At 37.9% G+C, this 24268-nt stretch overlaps 2 protein-coding genes across 2 annotated transcripts; both read left to right on the top strand.

Moving 5' to 3' along the window:
* The first annotated feature begins 2749 nt into the window (after positions 1 to 2749).
* Positions 2750 to 3253, top strand: LOC115980801. Its single transcript, XM_031103013.1, has one exon. It carries the CDS (start codon positions 2750 to 2752, stop codon positions 3251 to 3253), a length of 504 nt encoding a protein of 167 aa, XP_030958873.1.
* A 338-nt stretch (positions 3254 to 3591) lies between these two features.
* Positions 3592 to 4549, top strand: LOC115982425 (ras-related protein RABA5e-like). The gene has a single exon (XM_031105023.1). The coding sequence runs from the start codon at positions 3858 to 3860 to the stop codon at positions 4164 to 4166; it is 309 nt and encodes a 102-aa protein (XP_030960883.1). The 5' UTR covers positions 3592 to 3857; the 3' UTR covers positions 4167 to 4549.
* Positions 4550 to 24268: the final 19719 nt, after the last annotated feature.

The raw sequence follows: 24268 nt of genomic DNA, 5'->3' as shown, positions 1-24268 counted from the left end.
TCGTTGTTGTGCTCATATTCTCAATTTAGTTGTACAAGATGGTTTGAAAGAAATTAATGTTGTTATCCAAAAAATTCGTAAAAGCATAAAGTATGTTAGAGGCTCACAAGGGAGGATTTTTATTTTTTTATGGATATGCTAAGCAAATGGATTTGAATGGTAAGAAAGATTTAGGGCAAGATGTTGTCTTTTATTGACATGCTTTTCAACACCTAGAATTAATTGATTATTATTTTAAGCATTGTCCTACTGGGGATGAATGGGAAAAGGAAGAAAAAAATTAAAAAGTTATAGGCTATTTTTTATGATGCTACTTTGGTCTTTTCTAGCACAAAATATCCAACAACCAACTTATATTTTCTACAAGTTTTCATTGTTAATTTACCTTAAAGAAAGAACATGATAGTGTGGATGAGTATATGAGAAAAATGGCAGATCAATTACTTGTAAAATTTGAGAAGTATTGGTTAGAGTTTAGTGTTGTGTTGGCCATAGCAGTAGTCTTGGACTTTAGGTATAAGCTTCCTTTTATAGATTAGTGATATTAGAAGCTTTATAGGTATGCTAGTTCACACCAATATTTGAAGGTTTGAGAAAAACTATTTGCTCTTTTTAGAGAATATGTGAGTAATGTTCTTGCACCTTCAACATCTTCTAGAAGGTCTAGTCAAGCTACTCAAGAAATTAAAGAACAATATGAGGCATATTATTTTTTTAATTTTTTTTTTCACATTATGCTATTTATATTCAACTAAGATTGACATCAATTATGTTATTTTTATATGTAGGAATTTGATTATTTTCACAGTATAAATATAAACTCAATTAAAACTCTACTTGTACGAAACCAAGAGTAGATAGGAATGCAAAACTAGACGTACTTGCTTTTTGGAAATAAAATGAATTTCAGTATCCAAAACTTGCTGCTATCTCTCATGGTGATGCCTCACGATGTTTTGAGCATTCATGTTTTTACTATTTCTTCAAAATGTACCTTTAGTGTTGGGTATGAGTCATTGATCGATTCAAGAGTGCACTTAAACATGAAGTTGTGGAGGCTTTGATTTTTAGTAGAAGTTGGTTGTATGTAGATATAGGTAATATATTTATTATTTACATGTTGGTTGTATGAGTTTTAATATTTTTTATTTATAATGTTTTGATAAGTTTTTAATGTTTCATTAAATTTTTTTAATGTAGAACTTGCACAATCACAATTGGAAGAGTTCACTGAAGATATAAATGAACATGAATATCAATAAGGATGAGCACAAGGAAGACCCCTTCAAAGAAACCCTCAATCTCTTCTGTGGAGGCCAGTTAGCCAGAAGGTACTATTAAAACTGTACGAATTGGGTCTATGGCCCAATCCGAGGATATTAACTAATCCGAGGATGGTCAAATAAGGTTATAATGGGAATGGTATAAGAAGAAAAAATAAGGATTTTATATGATAGTCCAAAATATGTCCGAGGAGAAAAATCATCTCGGAAATAGAGATCCAAGGTCAGTAAGAATGTCTTATGATCTTGAACATCCTTCAAGGTTGCATCATGATTAGAAGTCAGACATTGGATAAGGGATGAGTAAAAGGAGGCAACAAATATCTTCAAAAGCTACTACCTCCACATTAAATGCATCCCAGCTAACTCTCTAGTCGCATTAATGTGGAGGTGATACCTGAACAATTGTTAAGCAGCCTTACAGCTGCTAGTTGAAGGTTCTAGGAGGTGTTGGATGGGACAATAAGGAGTTCCTAGAAACTACCCTACACGTGTATGGTAGGAATGATACCAAAATTATAGTATATAGCATGGAGAAGTGGCCCAAAGAAGGACGACGGAGAAATCAAGAAGTCTTTGTAATAATCCTTTGAACTCTTGTAACATTGAACATTAACTAAATATTATAAAATAGATCCTCAGATTGTGCCAAGGACAAATTTTCTCATTTCACTTGTGTTTGATTTTCTTAAATAAACAACTTTTATTGTCTTTATCACCAAATAGAACTTGTTCTTTTACCCACGCTCTACAAATTCATTGTTTAGGCTTATTAGGCTAAAACTCAATCCTATATTGGGACCAATTCAAATTCTGTCCTTACAATTGGCGCCGTCTGTGAGAAGAACTTGATCTATTCTGAAAGAGATTCGGGTGCAACATTTAAAATGGAAGAAGCATGTCCATACCAGGCAGCAACAGGTTCACACCAGATGGATGCGAATCCACACCAAGCAGAATCAAGGGGGTCTCAACATAGCAATCCATGTAAGAGCCTCAAACGGAAAGGAGATCGTGAGGGAAGTGTGCACACAACCCATACTAGTAAAAGCCAGTCTCGAGGGAAGAGCCGTGTTTCCTATGCAAAGAACGATAGAGACATGCAACGTGAAATTGATGAGTTGAAAAGGGAATTGTGCCACGCACGGCGAAGACGATCATCACCCAACTCCAAGCTGTCCTCCGAGGAGACAGATGGTGCTAGTTATAGACAGAGATCCAGAACTCCGCACAGTGAATATTTCTCCTACGACGAGGAGTACCGCCATAGATGTAGATATAAGAGCTCGTCTCGCAAAGGCCTGGGGAACGATGCCACGAACAAGGCGTTGAGTTAAATCTCTAAATCACCCTTCACACGAAACATAGAAGGTGCAAGTCTTCCTTGGCGATTCCATCAACCCACGTTCACCATTTATAATGGTTGAAAAGATCCGGTGGAACATGTCAGTCACTTCAATCAAAGGATGGCTGTCCATTCCAAAGATGAGGCTTTGATGTGTAAGGTCTTTTCGTCTAGTTTGGGCCCCGTGGCGATGAGGTGGTTCAATGGTTTAAGGGCGAATTCCATTGACTCCTTTAAGAAGCTCACCCGAGCCTTTGGCGCTCGCTTTGTTAATTGTAGTAGGGTTCCTCAGCCTTTAGGCTCCTTATTATCTATGTCCATGCAGGACGAAGAGACTCTGAAGGCCTACTCAAATAAATATTGGGAGATGTTTAACGAAATAGACGGAGACCATGATGATATGGCCATTAGTACCTTTAAGGTTAGCCTCCCAGCCGAGCATGATTTGAGGAAATCTCTAACTGGTAAGCCTGTTACCAGTGTGCGTCAGCTTATGGATCGGATTGACAAGTATAGAAGGGTAGAAGAAGACCAACTGCAGGGGAAAGGAAAGGCTAAGGTGATTCCTCAGGAGAGGAAGGATTTCAGGTCAGACCATTACAATAAGGCACAATTGCACTTTTAGTCCCTATATTTTGAAGTTTTTCCATTTTAGTCCCTACATTTTATTTTTTCCACTTTTAGTCCCTAAAACCAATTTACGCTTTCCGTTTTAGTCCTTTCCTTCAGTCAACCAACGGAAATAGCTGAGGTGGCAGCCGGAACAATTAAAATATTATAAAAAATGCCACATCACCCTGACAAATCAGCATATAAATTTTAAAAATTAATTTATTAATTTTAATTAAATAAAAAAAATAAAAACATAATTAAAAATAATAAAATCAAACCTAAACCCAGAAAATCAAATCCAAGAACACAAATTCAGAACTAAAAACAATGAAATCAAATGCCTATGAACACAAGAACACAAACCCAGAAAATCAAACCCAAGAACAAGAATTCAAAATTAAACCCATTTAAAATGAAGTCTTCACTCCTCCAACTCATTACATAACAAAACAAACTTCTCATTTACCATTTACACGCATTTCTCCTTTCCCAACTCCCCATCTCCACTACCAAAAAAAAAGCAAGCAAAGAAAGACCCAAGACTTTTTATAGTCACGCACACACAATTTATACTGATAACATTTGAGAATCCATTGATTAATATTTTTATATTACAAATGGATGAGCATTCTTCAGGCGGTGAGGAGTACTTGTTGAAGACAGTTCTCGTTGGTGACTCTGCTGTTGGCAAGTCCAACTTGCTGTCACGCTTCGCCAGAAACTCCAAGGCCACCATTGGTGTCAAGTTCCAGACCCAGGCTGTGGAAATCGATGGGAAGGAGGTGAAAGCCCAGATCTGGGACACTGCTGGGCAAGAGCGTTTCAGGGCTGTCACTTCTGCTTACTATAGAGGCGCTGTGGGTGCTCTCATTGTCTACGATATCACTCGTACCACTGAGACTCCGACACTAAGTGGGTGCAGTTAGGTGGGATCTGACGGTTCTTGTTCCGAGCTAGTGGCCTTTGATCGCTTGATGAAGATGTGGCGTTGAGAGTTTGGAGGAGAAGGAAGACAACTAGGATTGAAACCAAGATCCGAAGACCAAAACCCATCTTCAGTCGCTGACAATTCTCACAAGTCACAAGTTATTGTGGCTGGCTCCACCCAGAAACTGAAAGGCCGAAAGTGAAACCTTCTCTTCCTTTATTTTTATTTTTTTTGTTACTGTGAAAAGGCTAAAAGAAGAGGCAATTACCGCACCTGGTTCTTAGGTTGGTTTTGAAGTTTCGACGGTGTGTGGCGTTGTTTTGGTGGTGGGTATAAATTTTGGTGGTTGTGGGTTGCTGTTGGTGGGTATAAATTTCATGTTCTTGGGTTTGATTTTCTAGGTTTGTGTTCTTGTGTTCATAGGCATTTGATTTCATTGTTTTTAATTCTGAATTTGTGTTCTTGGATTTGATTTTCTGGGTTTAGGTTTGATTTTATTATTTTTAATTATGTTTTTATTTTTTTTATTTAATTAAATTAATAAATTAATTTTTAAAATTTATATGCTGATTTGTCAGGGTGATGTGGCATTTTTTATAATATTTTAATTGTTCCGGCTGCCACCTCAGCTATTTCCGTTGGTTGACTGACGGAAAGGACTAAAACGGAAAGCGTAAATTGGTTTTAGGGACTAAAAGTGGAAAAAATAAAATGTAGGGACTAAAATGGAAAAACTTCAAAATATAGGGACTAAAAGTGCAATTGTGCCTTACAATAATAACCGACCTCGGAAAGACTTTGTGGGGTAGCTAGGATCTGCCAATACCTAAGTGGTTAATGTTGTGTTTTGAGAACCAGTACAACAGGTGCTGGAGAAGATTAAAAACGAGTCGTTCTTCAAATGGCCGAACAAGATGGCAGGAGATCCGATAAGGCATAATCAAAACCTTTATTGCCAATATCATCAGGACCATGGACACACTACTGAGGATTGTAGAAAATTATGGGACCATTTAGACCAACTAGTCTGGGAAGGAAAATTGAAGCAACTCTTGCATCATTCCAGTGGTCGGGGGAGCCAAACGGGTTCAAAGTTTCGGGGAGATGCTTCTTTGAGACTCCCTCTAGGAACGATAAATGTCATTTTTGTTGCCCCAGGGAGGACTGGATCTTGCCCTTCCAGAGTCATGTCGGTATCTCGTTACCTAGATGAGGAATTCAATTTAATGCCGAAGAGAATCAATGTGGGCATCCCGCTGGTGTTAGGTTTTTCAAATGAGGACAAACTTGGAACCATAAAGCCTTATGATGATGTTTTTGTAGTTACACTTAGAATTGGTGGGTATGATGTGAAAATGGTGATGATCGATCAAGGCAGTGAAGTTGAGATTATGTATCCTGATCTATATAAGGAGCTAAATTTGAAACCTGAAAATTTAACGGCCTACAGTTCTCCACTGGTGAGTTTTGAAGGTAAAATGGTCATTTCGAAAGGTCAGATCAGATTACCCGTGCAGACTAGCTCGGATGTAGTGAATGTAGTTTTCATTATAGTAGGTGCATTCTCTCCATATACGACCATTATTGGTAGACCCTGGCTTCATGCCCTGGGAGCTGTCTCCTCCACTCTTCACCAAAAGGTGAAATATCCCGAGCTTTCAATTCCCCACTCTTCATTGTAGTGGGGCTGGTTCTGGTATCTCCTGAGAAGATCACCATTGAAAAATCATTGAGGTTGGGGTTCTCGGCTACAAACAACGAAACAGAATATGAAGCTCTATTGATGGGAATGGCGATGGTCCAGAAAATGGGTGAAAAGACAGTGTAAATGTTCTCAGATTCAAGACTGGTTGTCAGCCATGTAAAGGGGGAATTGGAAGCTCGGGATGCAAGAATGCAGGAATATTTGGGTCAAGTTAGGCGTATACAAACAAAATTTGAATTCTTTGACTTATCGCATATCCCTAGAAGTAGAAATACTCATGCGGATTCCTTGGCTACCCTTACCACTTCCTCGGTGCAGGATTTTCCTCGAGAAATACTTGTCGAAGACCTATGCACCCCTACCCCAATAAAGAGAAACTTGCTCCAAGTCCATCAAATCAAGGTAGGACTGAGTTGGATGGATCTTATACTGCAATTCCTTGAAAAGGATATATTGCCTCAGGAGAAGTCAGAAGCTGAGAAAGTACGAAGGAAAGCTCCTCGGTTTTGGTTGTCTGAGGACAAAAAGTTGTACAAACGTTCTTTTTCAGGACCATATCTGCTTTGTGTACATCCCAAGGCATCAGAATTACTCCTAGAAGAACTACATGAAGGAATTTGTGGAAGTCACACAGGAGGAAGATCTTTATCTCACCAAGCCATTACTCAAGGATATTGGTAGTCGGGTATGTAAAAGGAAGCACAAGAATATGTTAAAAAATGTGATCAGTGTCAGAGATTTGTGCCAAACATTCATCAGCGTGGAGGAGTTCTTAATCCTCTTTCTAGCCCTTGGCCCTTTGCTCAATGGGGCTTGGATATTGTGGTTCTTTCCCTAAGGCAGTAGGAAATGAAAAGTATCTGCTGGTCGACACAGACTATTTTACCAAATAGGTCGAAACTGAACCTTTGGCTAATATCAGAGGTGTGGATGTCAAGAGGTTTATCTGGAAGAATATCGTTACTCGATTCGGGGTTCCCTTTACTCTCATCTAGGACAATGGCCTTCAATTTGATAGCAAAACTTTCAGGAAGTACTTTTGTGATCTTGGGATAAAGAATAGATATTCCATTCCAGCCTATTCACAAGGAAATGGGCAAGTTGAAGTTGTCAATAAGGTTATAGTGAGCAGACTTAAAAAAAGGATGGACGATGCAAAGGGAAGATAGGTGGAGGAATTATCACATGTCCTTTGGATGTATCGAACAACACCTCGCTGGTCAACATGAGAAACCTCCTTTTCAATGACGTATGGGATCGAGGCTATAATTCCTCTAGAAACTGGTTTCCCAACACTGAGAACAAATGCATTTACCTCGGACAGTAATGATGGGTTGCTAGAAAAGAGTCTAGATTTGATCGAAGAGCAAAGAGAGAATGCAATGGTCCAACTGGCCTACTACCAGCACAAGCTCAAGCAAGATTATGATACCAATGTAAAGCTAAGACCGTTAGCCCTAAGAGATTTGGTATTGAGAAAAGTTTTGGGTACTACCAGGAATCCAGCCTGGGGAAAGTTAGGGCCTAATTGGGAAGAACCGTATCGCATCACTTCGGTGGCAGGAATAGGTGCGTATTATTTGGAGGATCTAGATGAAAAACTGTACTCCATCCTTGGAATTTAAACATCCTAAAGAGGTATTATTATTAATAAAAACAGTCCTGTTTAGTTCTTCTTTAATTCATTCCAATCATGTATCATGTGTTTCCCTATCTATTGAAGTATTAAACAGAAACTAAGTCATGTCAGGTTTCTCGGACCACAGGCTTAGTGGAAATTAATACCCTTTGACATCTATTGAAGTATTAAACCGAAACTAAGTCATGTCAGGTTCCTCGGACCACAGACTTAGTGAAAATTAATATCCTTTGACATCTATTGAAGTATTAAATAGAAACTAAGTCATGTTAAGTTCCTCGGACCACAGACTTAGTGGAAATTAATACCCTTTGACATCTATTGAAGTATTAAACAGAAACTAAGTCATGTCAGGTTCCTCAGACCACAGATTTAGTGAAAATTAATACCCTTTGACATCTATTGATGTATTAAACAGAAACTAAGTCATGTCAAGTTCCTCGGACCATAGACTTAGTGGAAATTAATACCCCTTGACATCTATAGAAGTATTAAATAGAAACTAAGTCATGTCAGGTTCCTCGGACCACAGACTTAGTGGAAATTAATACCCTTTGACATCTATTGAAGTATTAAACAGAAACTAAGTCATGTTAGGCTCCTCGAACCACAGACTTAATGGAAATTAATACACTGTGGTACCTATTAAAGTGTTAGTCAAACATTAACTCAAGCATTTAAAAGAAATAAACTCTTGATTCTTTCTCTCGGATCACATGGTTTGTTATAACCTAGTAAAGATGTAAACCGTAGTAAGCCCATGAGCATCACTTAAAGCATTTTAGGGTGCCCTGGACTTGGCTGTTATTTGATCAAACATTAGAACATTTTCTTAAAGTTAAACTTGTTAGAATCGATAGATTCAAAGTGTGTCTTAATAGTACTACGGATTCAATAGTTTTGATCCACTCCGATTACCAATTAAAAATATGTGTAAACTTTGTTTTTCTCTTGTGTAAGCAACCTTGTACTTTCATGGCATATGATTATGTTCAAACAAAGGACAGCCAAAATGAAAATTACATAAATGAAGAAAATAACTCATACAAATTTGAGAAAGTAAAAATGCATATTTCATTAAAACATGTCTTGAAAAAAAGAAATTTCATTATAGAAATTGTAACTACATTACAAAAATGAAGATTCATTGTTTCAATTTTATCTGAAGCTTGTCCTTGGAAGTCTTGCTAGCTGGTTTAGCTGCTTTAGTAGGAATCATTTTTTCTTTCTCTTTAGGGGCTCACTCGGCAGGCGTGGTAACTGAAGCTAAGGCCTGTTCAAAACCTTGGGAAGCTGCCCCATCTTATGGAACCTCTGCGGCCTTATCCGAGGATATTTCCTTCGAAACTTTAGGTTCTTTTGTTTGCTCCTGTTGATTGGGAGGAAGAGGATCCTGAGGCTATGTTTCTTCAATCGGGTCAGCAACTGTAGAGGCTACTTCGCCTTGAGTGGAAAGAAGGTCCGAGGCTCATATGACTGGTGGGAAGTAGATGTTTTCTAGCCTTATCAACTTAGAAGAAGCCTCAACCCCAGCTCGGTTGAGGGCTTCCTCCCAAGTCTGAGCATAGAAGGTTCGACACACGGTAGGGACCTCTGCCCGGAGGGTTTCCTCCGTCTCGGCTACGCCGACGTCATAACCATGCTGTTCAGCCTCATCCTGAGTCTTCTCGGCCTCCATTTTCGCCTTTTCGGCCTCAACTTTCAACTTATTGTCTTGATCTTTAAACTTCTGGGCTTCTTCTAGTTTCTTCCGGAGGGCGGCTATTTGCTCTTTGGAAGAAGCCAGCTGATCATTGGCATCACGCAGGAGCTGCCTCTGATCCTCGTCCTGCCTTTGAACGCTCTCCAGAGCCGATTCAACACTCTTCCTGGCCCTTTCCTCCTTAGTCAGCTTATTCCTTAAATCTTTGTTGGATTGATAACAACGTTGAACGACAATACAGCTGCTACACGCCTATTCCTCTCGTCGTCCAACTGTCGATAGCAAGAGTTGGTTATCTCCTCAACCCTGAAAGTGGCTTGGACAGCCTAAAAGAAAAGGATTAGTAACCTAACAAATAACAACAAAGATAAAATAAATAAAAAATAAATTAAAAAAAAAGGATAGCATCATACCATGCCTAGATACCTTTTGAGGTTAAGGAAAACCTCATTCTTCCTAATAGACCGCAACTCGGCCATATCAGTGGGGAGTAATAAAGCCTCTTCCAAAGTTGAGGCCACATGGCACCCAGCACCTCCATTGAAATCCCTAATGGATGCATCATCTCTTAGGGGTTCACCATTTATCATTGAAGCTGGAAGAAAAGCCTGAGGCTCAGTTGGTTAATTATCCCCCCTCTCCAAGGCTCTCTGCCATGTATGACCAATCTTTTGTTACTTTCCAACTCTTTGGGTCTCATCTTTATGAGCAGGACAAGACCTCCTGGCCTCCACTACCTCTTTTCCTTTCTGTTCTCTCTTCTTTTACGGATCAGCAGGTTCAGGTTTGGATGGCAGAAACGACTGAGGAGGAGGAAGAGGAGATTTGGGAAAAGGAGGAGGAAGTTTGGGCTGTGTGGATTTCCCCGGTGCACCTTTTCTAGGCTGAGATTCTATTAAGTCCATCAAACTTCTTTGGGATTTCCTTTGGATACCCATTTCGTCCGAAGTGATGATGTCTGCTTGTTGTTGGAAGTCAATGTCAGCCAATGTATTCTTAGGAGATGGAGGTTGGTTAAACACTTCAAATTCGTCTGAGGAGTATGACAAAGTTACAATCCCCTCTGGATTTTCTTCTTCTTCTCTTTCTTTTTCTTCCTCCTCTTCCTTAGGAATGGGTTGGGACGATGATGCTCCTACTAAAGGTATTCCCCACAAAGAATGGTTGAGTAAGGGGTGTACCTTTGGGAATTGGAATACTCTTAGGAACGATGAATCCTTCCTAGGCTACACTAATATGGTGGAGCGAGGATCGTTAGCTTTTATCACACACTTGAGGGCTTGAAATGCAAAAGAAATGGGCCTGTACCCAAGGATTATGTGTGCTGCTCATAATTGACTGTCGGCTTTGTTTACGAACACCTCAGACCGTAAAATTCTATCTAGGCTCTCTCTGTTGACTAAGCTGAGCTGAGGTAAGGTTTTCTAGAATGTCTAGCTGCAAAATCATTAAAGTGGAAGGAAATTTTGTTAGAAGCAGAGATAATGTGAAACAAAGGGAAAATAGAAGCTAGGGTGATAAATTTATGACTATACCCCCACCTGGTGCTCCCTCCTCAGTCGGACAGGCTAGGCCATCATGCCATTCCCCATAAAAGATTAAAAAATCCTCCTTTAGCCCTTTGTTTGATGTAGGGAGACATTGGATTAACCTTACTTCAGGATACCTTGACTTAAGGTAATATCCTTGCCCCGTTAAATGGTGTAGGTTGTACACCCAGTTCACATCGTGGTGGGTCAAATTCAAGTTCATTCTCTCATTTAAGACTTCTATACTCCTTAATACCCTAAACATATTTGGGGTACATTGTGTGGAAGATAATCTAAAGAACCTAAGATAGTTCCTCGTGATGTTACTCATGGGAATGGTCATCCCTCCCTCTATGAAGGCGATCATTGGGATGACCACCTATCATGTTTTCCTAGCATCTACCCATTCCCCCTGGGCAATGTATCTCATGCTCACTGTTGGTAGGATCCTGTACTTAGCCCTAAACCTTTCCCTATCCTCCTCGGATTCAACTAAACACTTGAACTTACCCATTTTCTAAGAAGTTTTGAAGAAAAATTAATAAGTTTGAAACGAAAACTAAGAGGGTTCAAGGAAACTTACAGGTTTGAAAAGGAGGTCCTCAGACAAACTTTTAGTATTTGTAGACGCAGAGGGAAGTGAGAAAGAGTGACAAGTTCAATGTATGAGCTCTAGGACTGTGTGATTGTTGAAAGTAGGAAAGGGAATTGATTTGAAAAGCTATTTATAGTGGCACAAAAGTTACAAGCGGAAAATTCCCGCTCGTAAACCTAGGAAAATCTCCACTGTTGGATTTACATCCTGCTGTTGAACGTAGGGGACAAGAGTGTCGCTAAAATTTAATGATGGCATGCTTTGGACGCCAAAGCATCAGGAGCGTGCCTTGAGCAGGTAAAAAGGCATTTGAGAGTTCGGGTAGACAAGGCATAACCATAAATGGGATGGGTTGAGGATATCAAAATCCTTCTTTCCTCTCGAGGAGTCAAAAAACAAGATTTTGAGGGACTATTGTAAAGGCCAGTTAGCTAGAAGGTACTATAAAACTATACGAATTGGGCCTATGGCCTAATCCGAGGATATTAACTAATCTGATGATGGTCAAATAAAGTTATAATGGGAATGGTATAAGAAGAAGAAATAAGGATTTTATATGATAGTCCAAAATATGTCCAAGGAGAAAAGTCATCTCGGAAACAGAGATCTGATGTCAGTAAGAATGTCTTATCATCCTGGACATCCTTTAAGGATGCATCACGATTAGAAGTCAGACATTGGATAAGGGATGAGTAAAGGGAGGTAACAAATATCTTCAAAAACTGCTACCTCCACATTAAATGCATCCCAACTAACTCTCTGTCCGCATTAATGTGGAGGTGATACTTGAACAGTGGTTAAGCAGCCTTACAGCTGCTAGTTAAAGGTTCTGGGAGGTGTAGGATGGGACAAGAAGGAGTTCCTAGAAAGTAACCTATACGTGTATGGTAGGGATGATACCAAAATTACAGTATATAGCATGGAAAAGTGGCCCAAAGAAGGATTGTCGGAGAAATCAAGAAGTCTTTGTAATAATCCTTTGAACTCTTGTAACATTGATCATTAACTGGATATTATAATATAGATCCTCGGATTGTGCCGAGGACAACTTTTCTCATTTCACTTGTATTTGATTTTCTTAAATAAACAACTGTTATTGTCTTTATCACCAAATAGATCTAGTTCTTTAACCCGCGCTCTAGAAATTCATTGTTTGGGCTTATTGGGCTAAAACCCAATCCTATATTGGGTCCAATCCAAATTTTTTCCTTACATCTTCTAATTCAGTTTCTTAATCTGCAATATCTTTTAGTTTTCAATTTGGCACTTGGATGGTTGGACTTAGATTTTTCCATCATTGATATATTGATATGACATGTAATCATTTTGGTTTTTGAGTCTCTTAATCTATGATGTCTTTTAGTTTTTGATATGATACTTGGATGCCATGTAATCATTTTGATTTTTTTTTCTTTTTATTTATGGAACTTTGACATATTATTGAATTTGGTGGTATGGAGGTTGGAATCTCTTGGACCAGTAATTTTATTTTGAATGAAGGAAAGAATTATTTGCTTTTGTAAATATAACTAGATTTATGGTTGTAACTGAATTTTTATTACTTGATTTATGGTTGTATTATAATTTTAGATATACGAGAATTGATAATTGGTTATTTGGATAAGATATGACCTATTGATCAAACAAGTAATTCGGGTCAACAATGACCTATTAATCAAACCAGTTATTAAATGGGTCATTTGGGTCAACCCTAACATGACCTGCTAATTAAACAAGTTATACATGTTGTATCGGGTTACCTGTTTAATAAACGGGTCGTGTTAGGGTTGAAGAATCTGATTTTTTTAATAAACTGGTCAAGTTCGTATTGACCCATATAAAATAATGTGATAGACCGCGCCCCCAGCCCTATTTTGGTATTGGGCCAAACCCACGTGAATGGATGGAGTCGTGTTATTACCTCTTAGAATGGAAGTTCGACTAATTATATTTTTCCCTTAAGATTAAGAGTTTTACAATGGAGTTGCCACTTAATTATTAGAATAAATAAGAAAACCAAAATTGAAAAGAAACCTCATTTTATTGATTTGAGAATTATTATTGGAAATTATATGGCTTTGGTCCTAGATACAATCTAAGATAAAGTACATGATTTTGTTTCCTATTTACAATCTAGAGATTGAAAATTACATGGATAAGTACTTGGTCTACTAACGCTTGATCTAAGTTCGAGTGCTACGTTACAAGGTGGGAAGGTGTTAGGCACTCACCTTACCCGGTGAAACCGGCCTTCTAGATTATGGTGGCCAACATTCATATCATATCATACAAATCACTCAATTGTATATTGAATTTTAATATGTGTGCATGTGATAAACCCTAATTCAATTTATTAATTATTGCATTTGAATTGAAAAATAAATTCTAGTGCATATGTGTGAATGGTGGTATTCTAGTTTCAAGGATTTAAGAGAATTATGAAACTAACATGTTTTTCATATTCTGGATGTGGATTTAAGATCAAAACTAGCGTCATGCATGAACATGTGATGAACAACCAAGAATATGTGAAGAACAAATATGAAAATTTAAGAACATTCAAACATATTCAAAGAATTTAAATAATCACTAGCATGATTTAATCTTAAATTCTCATTATAGAAATTTTATTTAAAAAAAAAAAAAACAACAACAACAACAAGAAGTTAGGGAAATGGATTATACCTGCATGCAAGTTCATATGGTGGAGGAGGAGGCTCTTGGTAGTGGTCCTGCAGTTGAAGTAGAAAAGAAGAATTAGGATAGAGAGAGAGTCTTAGGAAGGCCAAAATATGACAAGACTACTCTACTTCATTAGAACTCAAAAGGGGAGAAGAGAGGGTGTTTTTATGTGCTTTGGAATGGAGGGGATGTAGGGTTTATATAATAGTGGTAGAGAAAATATGAATAGAAGGGAATTTAATAAGGGTTAACAAAGGATTAAAGAGAATTATGAACCTAAACCCTTTTTCAGTATTTAGAGAAAGCAAGTACATTAAATGTAAAGGTTGGTACGAGTGATGAGTAAGCTAAATGACTAAGAATTCAGTTTTTCCCATAGATCTTGTAATAGCTCGCAGAGCTAAATTTAAAAAATCATATCTTACTTAATTCTGATTGGAATTGTCTTGTTCCCATGCTTAAATTGAAGCCCCAAGTGTCTAGTTTTTGGAAAAATTAATCTCACTCATAGATTCAAAATATTCTGAGAGATATCAACTAAAGGTGAGTAGAGATCATTCGTTAGAAAATAGTTTCAGCATAATTAACATTAATAGGCCCCAAATTAGTTTCCAATTAAAATTAATAAGCTCCAATCACTTCCATTTCAGACTTAATCAGTTCCAAATTTACCCCAATTAAAAAGATAATTATACAAATTACTTATTGAATAATTAATGTTTAATAATCTAATTAATCAAGTGTGTGCAACCTGACCGTAAGATGTAGTCCTAGCCAATTAAATTATGACACATCATTAATTTCAAATTGATTATAATTATAACCATTAGAATCAATCGTTCATAATCACATATAACCAGACTCAATTTTGTGATAGTGCATCTTGACCATTAAAACTTGATTTTGATGATAACTTTCAATCTAATGGTCCAATTTAAGGCTCATGACCAATTAATTTAATCGTTACAACATCATGATCCTTTTGATGAAATAAAATTAAGGATCTAGTGGCCACAATTTAGATGTCTATTGCCAAGGTGAAATTACCCTTTTACCCTTCATGTGAGGTTAAATATGGATTGCAAAATGGGGTGTCAACACATAATACTCACAGCTCAACCCGACACAAACCTGACATGTACATGAACACGAATTGTCACCCTTAAGTTGAACTGCAAATTTCTTTGCCATTTTGAGTGTTTTTTTTCCTCTCTCTCTCTTTCCCCCCCCTAAATTTCCAAATTCTGGCCTATTCTAATATTGCTTTGAAAGGAGTATAAATCTCTTTTCGGTGAGTTTTTTTTTTTTCCTCTCTTTCCTTCATGAATTCTTTTTTTTTTGGAAGCTCTGTAATAGAGCCAAACAAAACCTTGGTTGCTTACTCCTTGAACAATTTCAGTTTTGCTTTTGTTTGTTAATGGTTTGGAGTATGTGTTTCTCTTAATGATAAAACCAGTTTTTTTACTACATGTTTGGCTTCTTTTAATTGATCAAGGTGTCATCGGGAATTTCTTTTTTTTTTGTTTGACGAGTGAATGATAATTGATCGAACAAAGGAAATGTGGTTGGTTCTAATATGTGTCTAAATGAAGTAGGGTTTTGTAGGCTACAAATATGATCCTTGGACTCCAAATAATATTTTTTATTTTGGTTCTTGGAAATTGTTAAGGACATATTTTATGTAATTGACTAATCTTTTGATAAAATGCATTTTACTTGTAATTGGGTAGATCTAAGATGGGTTTAGCTCTTCAAAAAACATGTTGTTCAAGTCAAGTATCAAAGCCATGAAGATTGGACCAAGAAACAAGTAAAGAAAAACTATTCATTAAAGCTCAACAAAATCTCAACAGAAATAATATCTATTGAGACTTAATGAAGAAAGCTCGACAGAAGCTGAATCTGTCAAGATCTACAAAATCATAATTTCTAGATCTGATTTTCGACTCATGATGACATGTATGTGTATGGTTTCTTTTCTCATAGCCCTAGACATATATAAGGCTTATTTTAAAGGCCGTCATACATGGAGAACACATGCTTTGTTTGACCTAGTGCCTTATTCTCTCTAAAAGAATCTATTGCGTCTTTGCGCCTTAGGATTTTGTATCAAGTTCTTCTTGATCTTCATTGTTGATGAAGTGAAGAACTTTGCAGTCAACAATCTTCTTCAAGTTGATAAGTTAGTCACGTACTGGGATCCATGCATCATTGGTTAGTCACGTATTGAGATTCGTGCAAAAGGGTGGCGTTCATATATTAAAAAGTTTAGAGGTTTTGAAGCAGTAGAAGATTTCTACTGTAAGTTCATCTATGAGAATTGTAGAGTCTGGGAACAAAGGTTTTGTACTAGATCTAAAACTTCTCTTTACTATAGTGAATTGCTTTTTGGGAATGTTTCCCCCTAGGTTTTTTATTGTGAAACTAGTTTATTTCATTAGTTTTCTTAGGTTATCATATCTTGTCTTATTTACTTTTCTGATGTGCATGATATTGACATGATATTGATGTTTGTTTGTTTCAACAAGGTTTATTCATAATAAATCTAATTAACAACTTAGGTTTAAAACTTGTTAATTCTATCAATCGGAATCTAAATTTCCCAACAGAAATCTTAACAATTAATCCTTAAATCATTTTTTAGATAAGGTCATATACTCATATATATGCAGCAAGTTTTGTACCCTTTAAAATTAACATTCAAATTTAGGTTCCATCATTATAGAAAGCAATAGCAGAAACTTGACTAGAATTCCCAAATATTTAAAACATAATTTATTTAAAATAAATAAATAAATAAAAAAACCCAAAAATCAAGTTTAGGTACCCATGGATAAAATATTCTGGATTCATGTAACAATTAAGTATGGGTATTTATTATGTAAGTGAATCGGATATTTATAACTTCCCCTATAGGAGTTTGTCTCTCTCTCTTGTGTAAAGGAGTTGTTGTATCTCTCAAGTAGGGGCGTCTTTCTCCTATAGTCTATACAATTGTGGGCTTTTGCTTTGAATGTATAGGAGTTTGTTTTGTCTGCATATGGTCAAGTTGTAATCACTAGTAATGGAACAAGCCATATTAGATGGGCTGCAGAATCTACAACTTACCAAAGAAGAGGAAGAGGGTATTCAAATATCAGCTCCCAGTATAGCTGATTTGTTGAAAGAGTGTCATCTCAGTTTGTTCAGAAAACTCCTATCTGATCATTAGCAAAACCAACGTGTGTTAAAGAGCACTCTACGGTTAGTGTGGAAGATGGAATCAGATCTAAAGATAGTGGACGTTAGGAATGATATCCTCCAATTCAAGTTCAGTTCTAAATACCAAATGAAATGGGTGGAAAAGAATGGCTCGTGGAATTTTGATAACAATCTCCTCTTGCTATGCCGACGGAGAAAAGGCTTAACAACCGTGAATATTGTCTTCTCTCACTCACCATTCTAGATCCAAGTATGGGGAGTCCCATTTGAGCTTATGACAGAAGACACAAGTAGAGATATTGGGAATAGGATAGGCAAGTTTCTTGAAGTATATAGGAGATCTTGGCAATTAGATAAAGTGAAGTATATGAGAGCCAGGGCAGAACTGCCATTGAACAAGCCACTATGTAGAGGGGGTTACTTGATGAATGGAGAAGGAGAGAAATTATGGGTTACTTTCAAATATGAAAGGCTCCCAATGATGTGTTACTTTTGTGGAAGGTTGGGCCATGATGACAAGCATTGCGTGGCCATAGAAACGAGGCAAGTGAAGGAATACTAGTACGGTGACTAGATAAGAGCCAACAAAAGTTATAAGGGAGGGCAAGAAAGGACGAAGCCAAGGAAGGAAGTGCGCCAACCGTTAAGCAATGATGGTGGTGGCATAACAAACAACGATGGAGGAAGCCATGGCTGGCAGTGGAGGAGGAAGTAGAAGTGATGATGTTGACAGGGTAGCAAAGAAGCAAGTGGGAAGGGGTGACGTAGGTAATGATGGACAATCAGGAAGTTAGGTGGCTAGTCACCTTAGTGGATGGGGCAGCTTGGTGGTAAGTCCACCAAATGCAGAAAAGGCTGAGCTCATATGTGCCACATGGAAAGTTTTAAAATTTGAAATTAATATAAGTGAGGTTGGCACACCAAGGCATGGACATTTGGTGGTGGGCCTACAAAAAGAGCACACGTTGGAGGAAACAGAGGTAACAAGCCCAATTAAGCCCATTAGGGACTTCTTAACATATAAGATGAAGGATACTTAGATATGGGCTATAAGAATAAAGATATAAGGCCCAAGACCATAGGAAGCTAGAAAAGCCTTGCAAGGGAGAAGGGCCTAGTTAGAGATGAAGTTATGATCGGGCAAGAAAAAAGAATTGGGATTAAGAGGGCGGGAGAGTTAAAGAACTTAGAAGTAGAGGAAAATAGAAAACTGAAGAGGGAGTAGGGGAAAAGCACTAAGGAAATGGCAGTGACTGCTGAGCAGCACCACCAAGAGCCATAATGGCTTTATGTTGGAACTATCGGGGGCTTAGGAACCCTCGGTCAGTTGGAGTGCTGTGCAACCTTGTGCGGCATTGGGATTCCAAAGTGATCTTCTTGATGAAAACAAAAAAGAATATTGCTAGAATAAAAAAGGTAAAACTGAAGCTGGGTTTTGTTAATGGTTTTTATGTTCAAAGACAAGGAAAAGGAGGAGGTTTGGCGATGTTCTGGAGGAAGGAAGTCAATTTGGAGATTAAGAGCTACTTAAGGCACCACATTAATGCAATGGTAACGGAAGAAGGATCTGGATTCAAATGGAGTCTGATCGGCTTTTATGGGCATCTGGAGACACATCGGAGGAAATAATCATGGAGGTATCTTGATACACTTAATTGTCAATTTCATTTGCCTTGGTTATGTTTTGGCAATTTTAATAAGATTCTTTCAATAGAAGAAAAGTTAGGGGGAGCACTGAGATCCCAACAATAGATGGAGGCATTCCGAAATATTATTAATAAGTGTGTTCTTAAAGATATGGGATTCTCGGGTTTTGATTTTACTTTGTGCAATCAACAGGAGGGAAATAATAGTTTTTATTTGAAGTTGGACAGAGTGGGCACTTGCAACTCCAAGTTGGATGGAGCATTTCCAAAATATAAGAGTTTAGCATTTAGAGGATAACACGTCTGACCATTGCTCCCTTTTACTTGCTGATTCTAATGCCTTTCAAAAGTGTGGAAAGCGCAGATTCTTATTTAAAGCCATATGGACAAGACAAGCTAACTGTACGGAGCTAGTTGAGGAGGTTTGGAATGCTAACACAAACCTCCATGATCCAAAGTGGTTTTAGTGCGGGGATTAAAAAGTGTACGGACAACCTAGCTAAGTAGGGTAAATTTGTGTTCAGGCAGATTCCGAAAAAGATACAAGAGCAGAAAGCAAGGTTAGGTGAGCTTTTAAAGAATGACACAGCACTACAAAATGGGGCTGAAATTAATAAGTTAAGAAAAGAGATTAATCTCTTGTTGGATGATAAGGAGTTGTGGTGGCAGTAAAGATCAAGAGTGCAATGGTTGGGGGAGGGAGATCATAACACGAAATATTTTCATCACCGGGCCTCAAAACAAAGAAGGAAGAATACAATTGTTGGTTTGTGGAATGATGAAGGAGTTTGGTGTGATAGCAAGGAGAGTATAGTTAGAATAGTCATTGGCTATTTTGAATATATATATATACCTTCACACACCTATCCTGATTGGAAGAGGTAACAAACCTAATTCAGGCCAAGGTGTCTGAAGAGATGAATGATGAATTAACCAAGGATTTTACCACGAAGGAGGTCAGAACAACTTTCAGGCAAATGCACCCAACCAAAGCGCCTGGACTAGATGGTATGTCAACTATCTTTTACCAGAAATATTGGGATATTGTTGGATCTGATGTTACTAATATGGTATTAAATGTGTTAAATTCAAATGCCTCTTTATCTGATATTAATAATACTTATATAACCTTGGTGCCAAAAGTTAAATTTTCCAACAGGATGAAGGATTTCTACCCCATCAGTCTTAGTAATGTAAAGTACAAATTGGTCTCAAAAGTGCTTGCAAACTGCCTCAAGACAGTGCTGCCTCAAATAATATCTGAGAATTAAAGCGCTTTTCTGTCTGAGAGGTTGATCACAGATAACATGCTTATTGCTTTTGAATTAATGCACTATTTAAATCACAAGAAGAGTGGAAAGGAGGGCTACATGGCAGTCAAGCTTGACATGAGCAAGGCCTATGACAGGGTAGAAAGGGAATTCATTGAGAAAGTGATGAGGAGGTTGGGTTTTCATGAGAAATGGGTTGGATGGGTGCTGAAATGTATAACAACAGTCACATACTCTGTGCTGATTAAGGGGGAACCTCATGGTAGAATCTCACCGATTAGGGGACTTCGACAAAGAGATCCATTATCATCCTATCTGTTTCTTCTATGTATGGAAGCCTTCTCTACCCTTATAACTGATGCAAGTAATAGGCATTTTCTCAATGGAGTGTCCATATGTAGGGGTTGTCCTAGAGTCACACATTTATTCTTTGTGGATGACAGCCTGTTTTTCTGTAAGGCTGATAGGGAAGAGGTCAGGAAGTTTGTAGAAATCCTAGAGCTTTTTGAGGGAGCCTCAGGGAAAAAGATCAATATGGATAAGTCCTTGGTTACTTTTAGCCATAATATGCCTATGGAAACAAGAAGTGAGGTCCTGGAAATTCTAGGGCCAATGCAAGAATTAAGGCAAGGAAAATATCTCGAGCTCCCATCGGTAATAGGCAAGTCGAAGAATCAAGTATTTGAGAAATAAAGGAGAAAGTTCGAAAAAAAACTCTTAGGTTGAAAGAAAGAATGCTCTTAGTGGGGGGGAAGGAAATTCTAATTAAAGCAGTCACGCAGGCACTTCCTACATATACTATGAGTTGCTTCCAACTCCCAAAAGGTCTATGTGAGGACCTAGAAAGAATGGAGAGAAATTTCTGGTGGGGTCAAAGAGATCAAGAAGCTAAAATGGCTTGGGTCAGTTGGGGGAAAATGTGCAAGTCAAAATCAGAAAGCGGAATGGGTTTTTGTAACTTACAGGCATTCAATCTAGCAATGTTAGAAGCAGGCATGGCGTATCCTGATGAACCTAAACTCTCTGATTGCGAGAATTTACAAGGCCAAGTACTTCCCCAATAGTGATATTTTGGGTGCAAAGCTTGGATGCAACCCCTCTTATGCTTGGAGAAGCATTTACAATAACTTGGAGGTCATTAATAGGGGTATAAGGTGGAGGTAGGAAATGGTAAGATGATACATATTTGGAAAGACAAGTGGCTGCCTACTCCCACAACTCATAAAGTTTGCTCCCTCCAACAAGACATTGGAGATTTCCCAATGGTGTCATCACTAATTGATGAAGAAACAAGGCATTGGAAAGTGGACAAGGTTAAGAGGCATTTCCTTCCTTTAGAGGCTAAAACCATCCTAAACATCCCTTTCAGCTATATCTTGTCGGAAGATAGCATAATTTGGATGAGAAACAAACGGGGCGTTTTCTCTATCAAAAGTGCATATTATGTTGCTCTTCCTCTTATGGAGAAATCTAAGGTGGGTGAGTGTTCAACCAAAGATTGTAGGACTTGCTTATGGAAGAAAGTGTGGCAACTCCAGCTTCCTGCCAAGGTCAGAATATTTGCTTGGAAGGCTTGCATGGATAGGCTACCTACTAGACTAAACCTGGCAAAGCAAGGTCTAAATGTTGAGGCCAAATGTCCACTCTATGAGAAAGCAATTGAAAGCACTAGTCATGCATTAATTTAATGTGACAAGCATTGTGACGTATGGTGGAATTGGCAAGATTGCCTAGTAAACCTGTTGGCAGAGAACATTTGCCTTGTGGACTTAGCTTTGAAAATTCTAGATGCTGGTACTCCGCTTGACCTTGAAAATCTCTTCGCCACTGCGTGGTCCATTTGGTTTAATAGGAATCAAGTGGTTCATGATTCTAATGGCAGTCCCTCTTCTCCAATATGGAACCTTGCGTTATGCACTCAGGAGGATTATAAAAATGCTATAGTGTATAGTCATGTTAAACAACAAGCCCCAAATGTTGGGTGGGCGGCGCCTCTGCCAAAAACCTACAAGATAAATGTAGATGGTGCTACGGTAAGGGTTGAAGGTAGGTCCAACGTGGGTGTGGTTACTCGAGATAGTGGGGGAATGGTTATAGCTGCGGCTTGCAAGGTGTTGAATGGGAATTATGATGCAACAGTCATGGAAGCCTTTGCAGTGGTTGAAGTAATTCGGTTGGCAAAGGAGATGGAGCTTCATCAGATCATTGTTAAGTTTGACTCAATTGGGGTGGTTGACGCTATTAATGCAAACAATTGCAATGGAGATATTGGGATGGTCATTCAAGGATCCTTGGAGCTGCTTCGGCTTTTTAGGAGCTGGAAAGCGAGACACCAGAAAAGGGGCTACAACAGAGCAGCACACAAACTTGCACAGATAGCTAAGACAACTAGAACTTCTTAGCAATGGAAAGGAATGGAGCCGCCAATGATTCGCCAGGTTCTATTGTTAGATAGGTCTAAATGTTAATTCCGTATTTGATGGCTTGTTTTTTTTCCTTTTCTCTGTGCTCTGTTGTATGCCAATTTCATTTTAATGGAATTCCATGTTCATTTTCAAAAGAAAAAAAAGAAAAAAAACGAATTGGATATTTATGGTCTGGGTAACATAATCATGTCGTGTATGGGTATACCCGACCCATACCTAACACAACGTGTATGGGGATATCCTTCTTTCTCTTTCACCTAAAATTGTGAGCGTGAAAAAGTAATATTTTAAGTTGAATCCATGGTGATGTTATTGTTATTCGTTGCGATAACCAAACTAGTAAGAAGATTAGGTGTCAAAAATTCCAAAACTAGTTTTGTCGCTAAAGACGAAATCGTTCGTCACTATAGGTTTCTCTTACTCTATTCTTCTCTCACAGCCCTAGTCGCTCACCCCGTCACATTGAGCTTCACCCATCTCGTCGTTGCCATCTTCGATTAGATAGCTCTCTCTCTCTCTTTCTTCACTTTTTACTACCTCAGCTCCCTCGTATCTCTAATTTCATGGTGAGTCCATTGCAAGGTTTGTGATTTTTCATATTTGGTAAATCATTGCTCTATTGACTAATTTAGAATTTCTAATCTTTGTTTGTGGGTTTTATTTATTTATTTTTTCTCAACAAAAAATACAATTGGCCTAATAGGATGGTTTTTCAAACTTGTTTGTGAATGAAATTTTGAAGTCTCGATCTGGGTTCAATCCTCGCTTGCATCAAAAACTGATTAGTTTCTTGATCTAATAATAAAGAGTTATCATTAAAAGCGGACGACATAGGTTAAAACTCTAAAAAAAAAAAAAAAACTTTTTGTCCTCGTAAATAGAATGGATGAAGATGATAGTTTAGTTGACAAGGATTTCCCCCTCTTTTCCAAACCCCTAAAAGCTCTAAACCAACCCCAAAACAAATAAATTGAGTTTAGATACTGTAATATGTAATGTGGTGCAACCTATACAACTTTGTTGGAGTGACTATTGAATCATTGATCGTTAATCTATCCTCTCATTTTTAATTATATTTTAGTTCATTTATCATCAATTTCAGGCATCTTTTGGGAGAAGCACGTTCGCCGTGTTTTTAAATCATAGTCCATAAATTAATCATCTTTGTATGTTTTTAGACCCCTTAAAACACAACTGAATTAACCTAGTAAATTAACCAAGTGATTACTTAGTCCAAATTTTAGATCTAGGTTAACACAATCATATAATCATATCAATGTAAAATGCAAAATATAAAGAATACAAAGATATAATGACCTAGGAAACTAAACCGGTAGAAACTTGGGGAGGATTTAACTTAGCTATCCTTAAGGTAAACCTGAATCCACTATGAAAGAATCGAAGTTGTACAATAGGACTTAGACCACTAACATCCTATTACTACCCACCAGTAGAAACTTACTGACACGACCACGTGCAAGCTCCGAGACCACGAACTCCTTCTTTCTTGGATTCTCCAGCAAATACAAGCACACCCGCTTGTGTTTCTTTAAGCTCTTTAATGCAACAACTGAATTGATCATAAGTTCTTGACATAGTCTTGAATCTTGGAAACCTTAAGTATATGTGAAGGCAACCACCTCTTGATCTCATAAAAGATTCACACACATAGCATAATGGACAACCAAAAACGTGGCTAGGGTT

This window comes from Quercus lobata, chromosome 3 (assembly GCF_001633185.2).
Source record: "Quercus lobata isolate SW786 chromosome 3, ValleyOak3.0 Primary Assembly, whole genome shotgun sequence".
NCBI lineage: Eukaryota > Viridiplantae > Streptophyta > Magnoliopsida > Fagales > Fagaceae > Quercus > Quercus lobata.
Note: the sequence above shows the minus strand (reverse complement) of the source record. Positions and strands in the feature narration are given on the sequence as shown.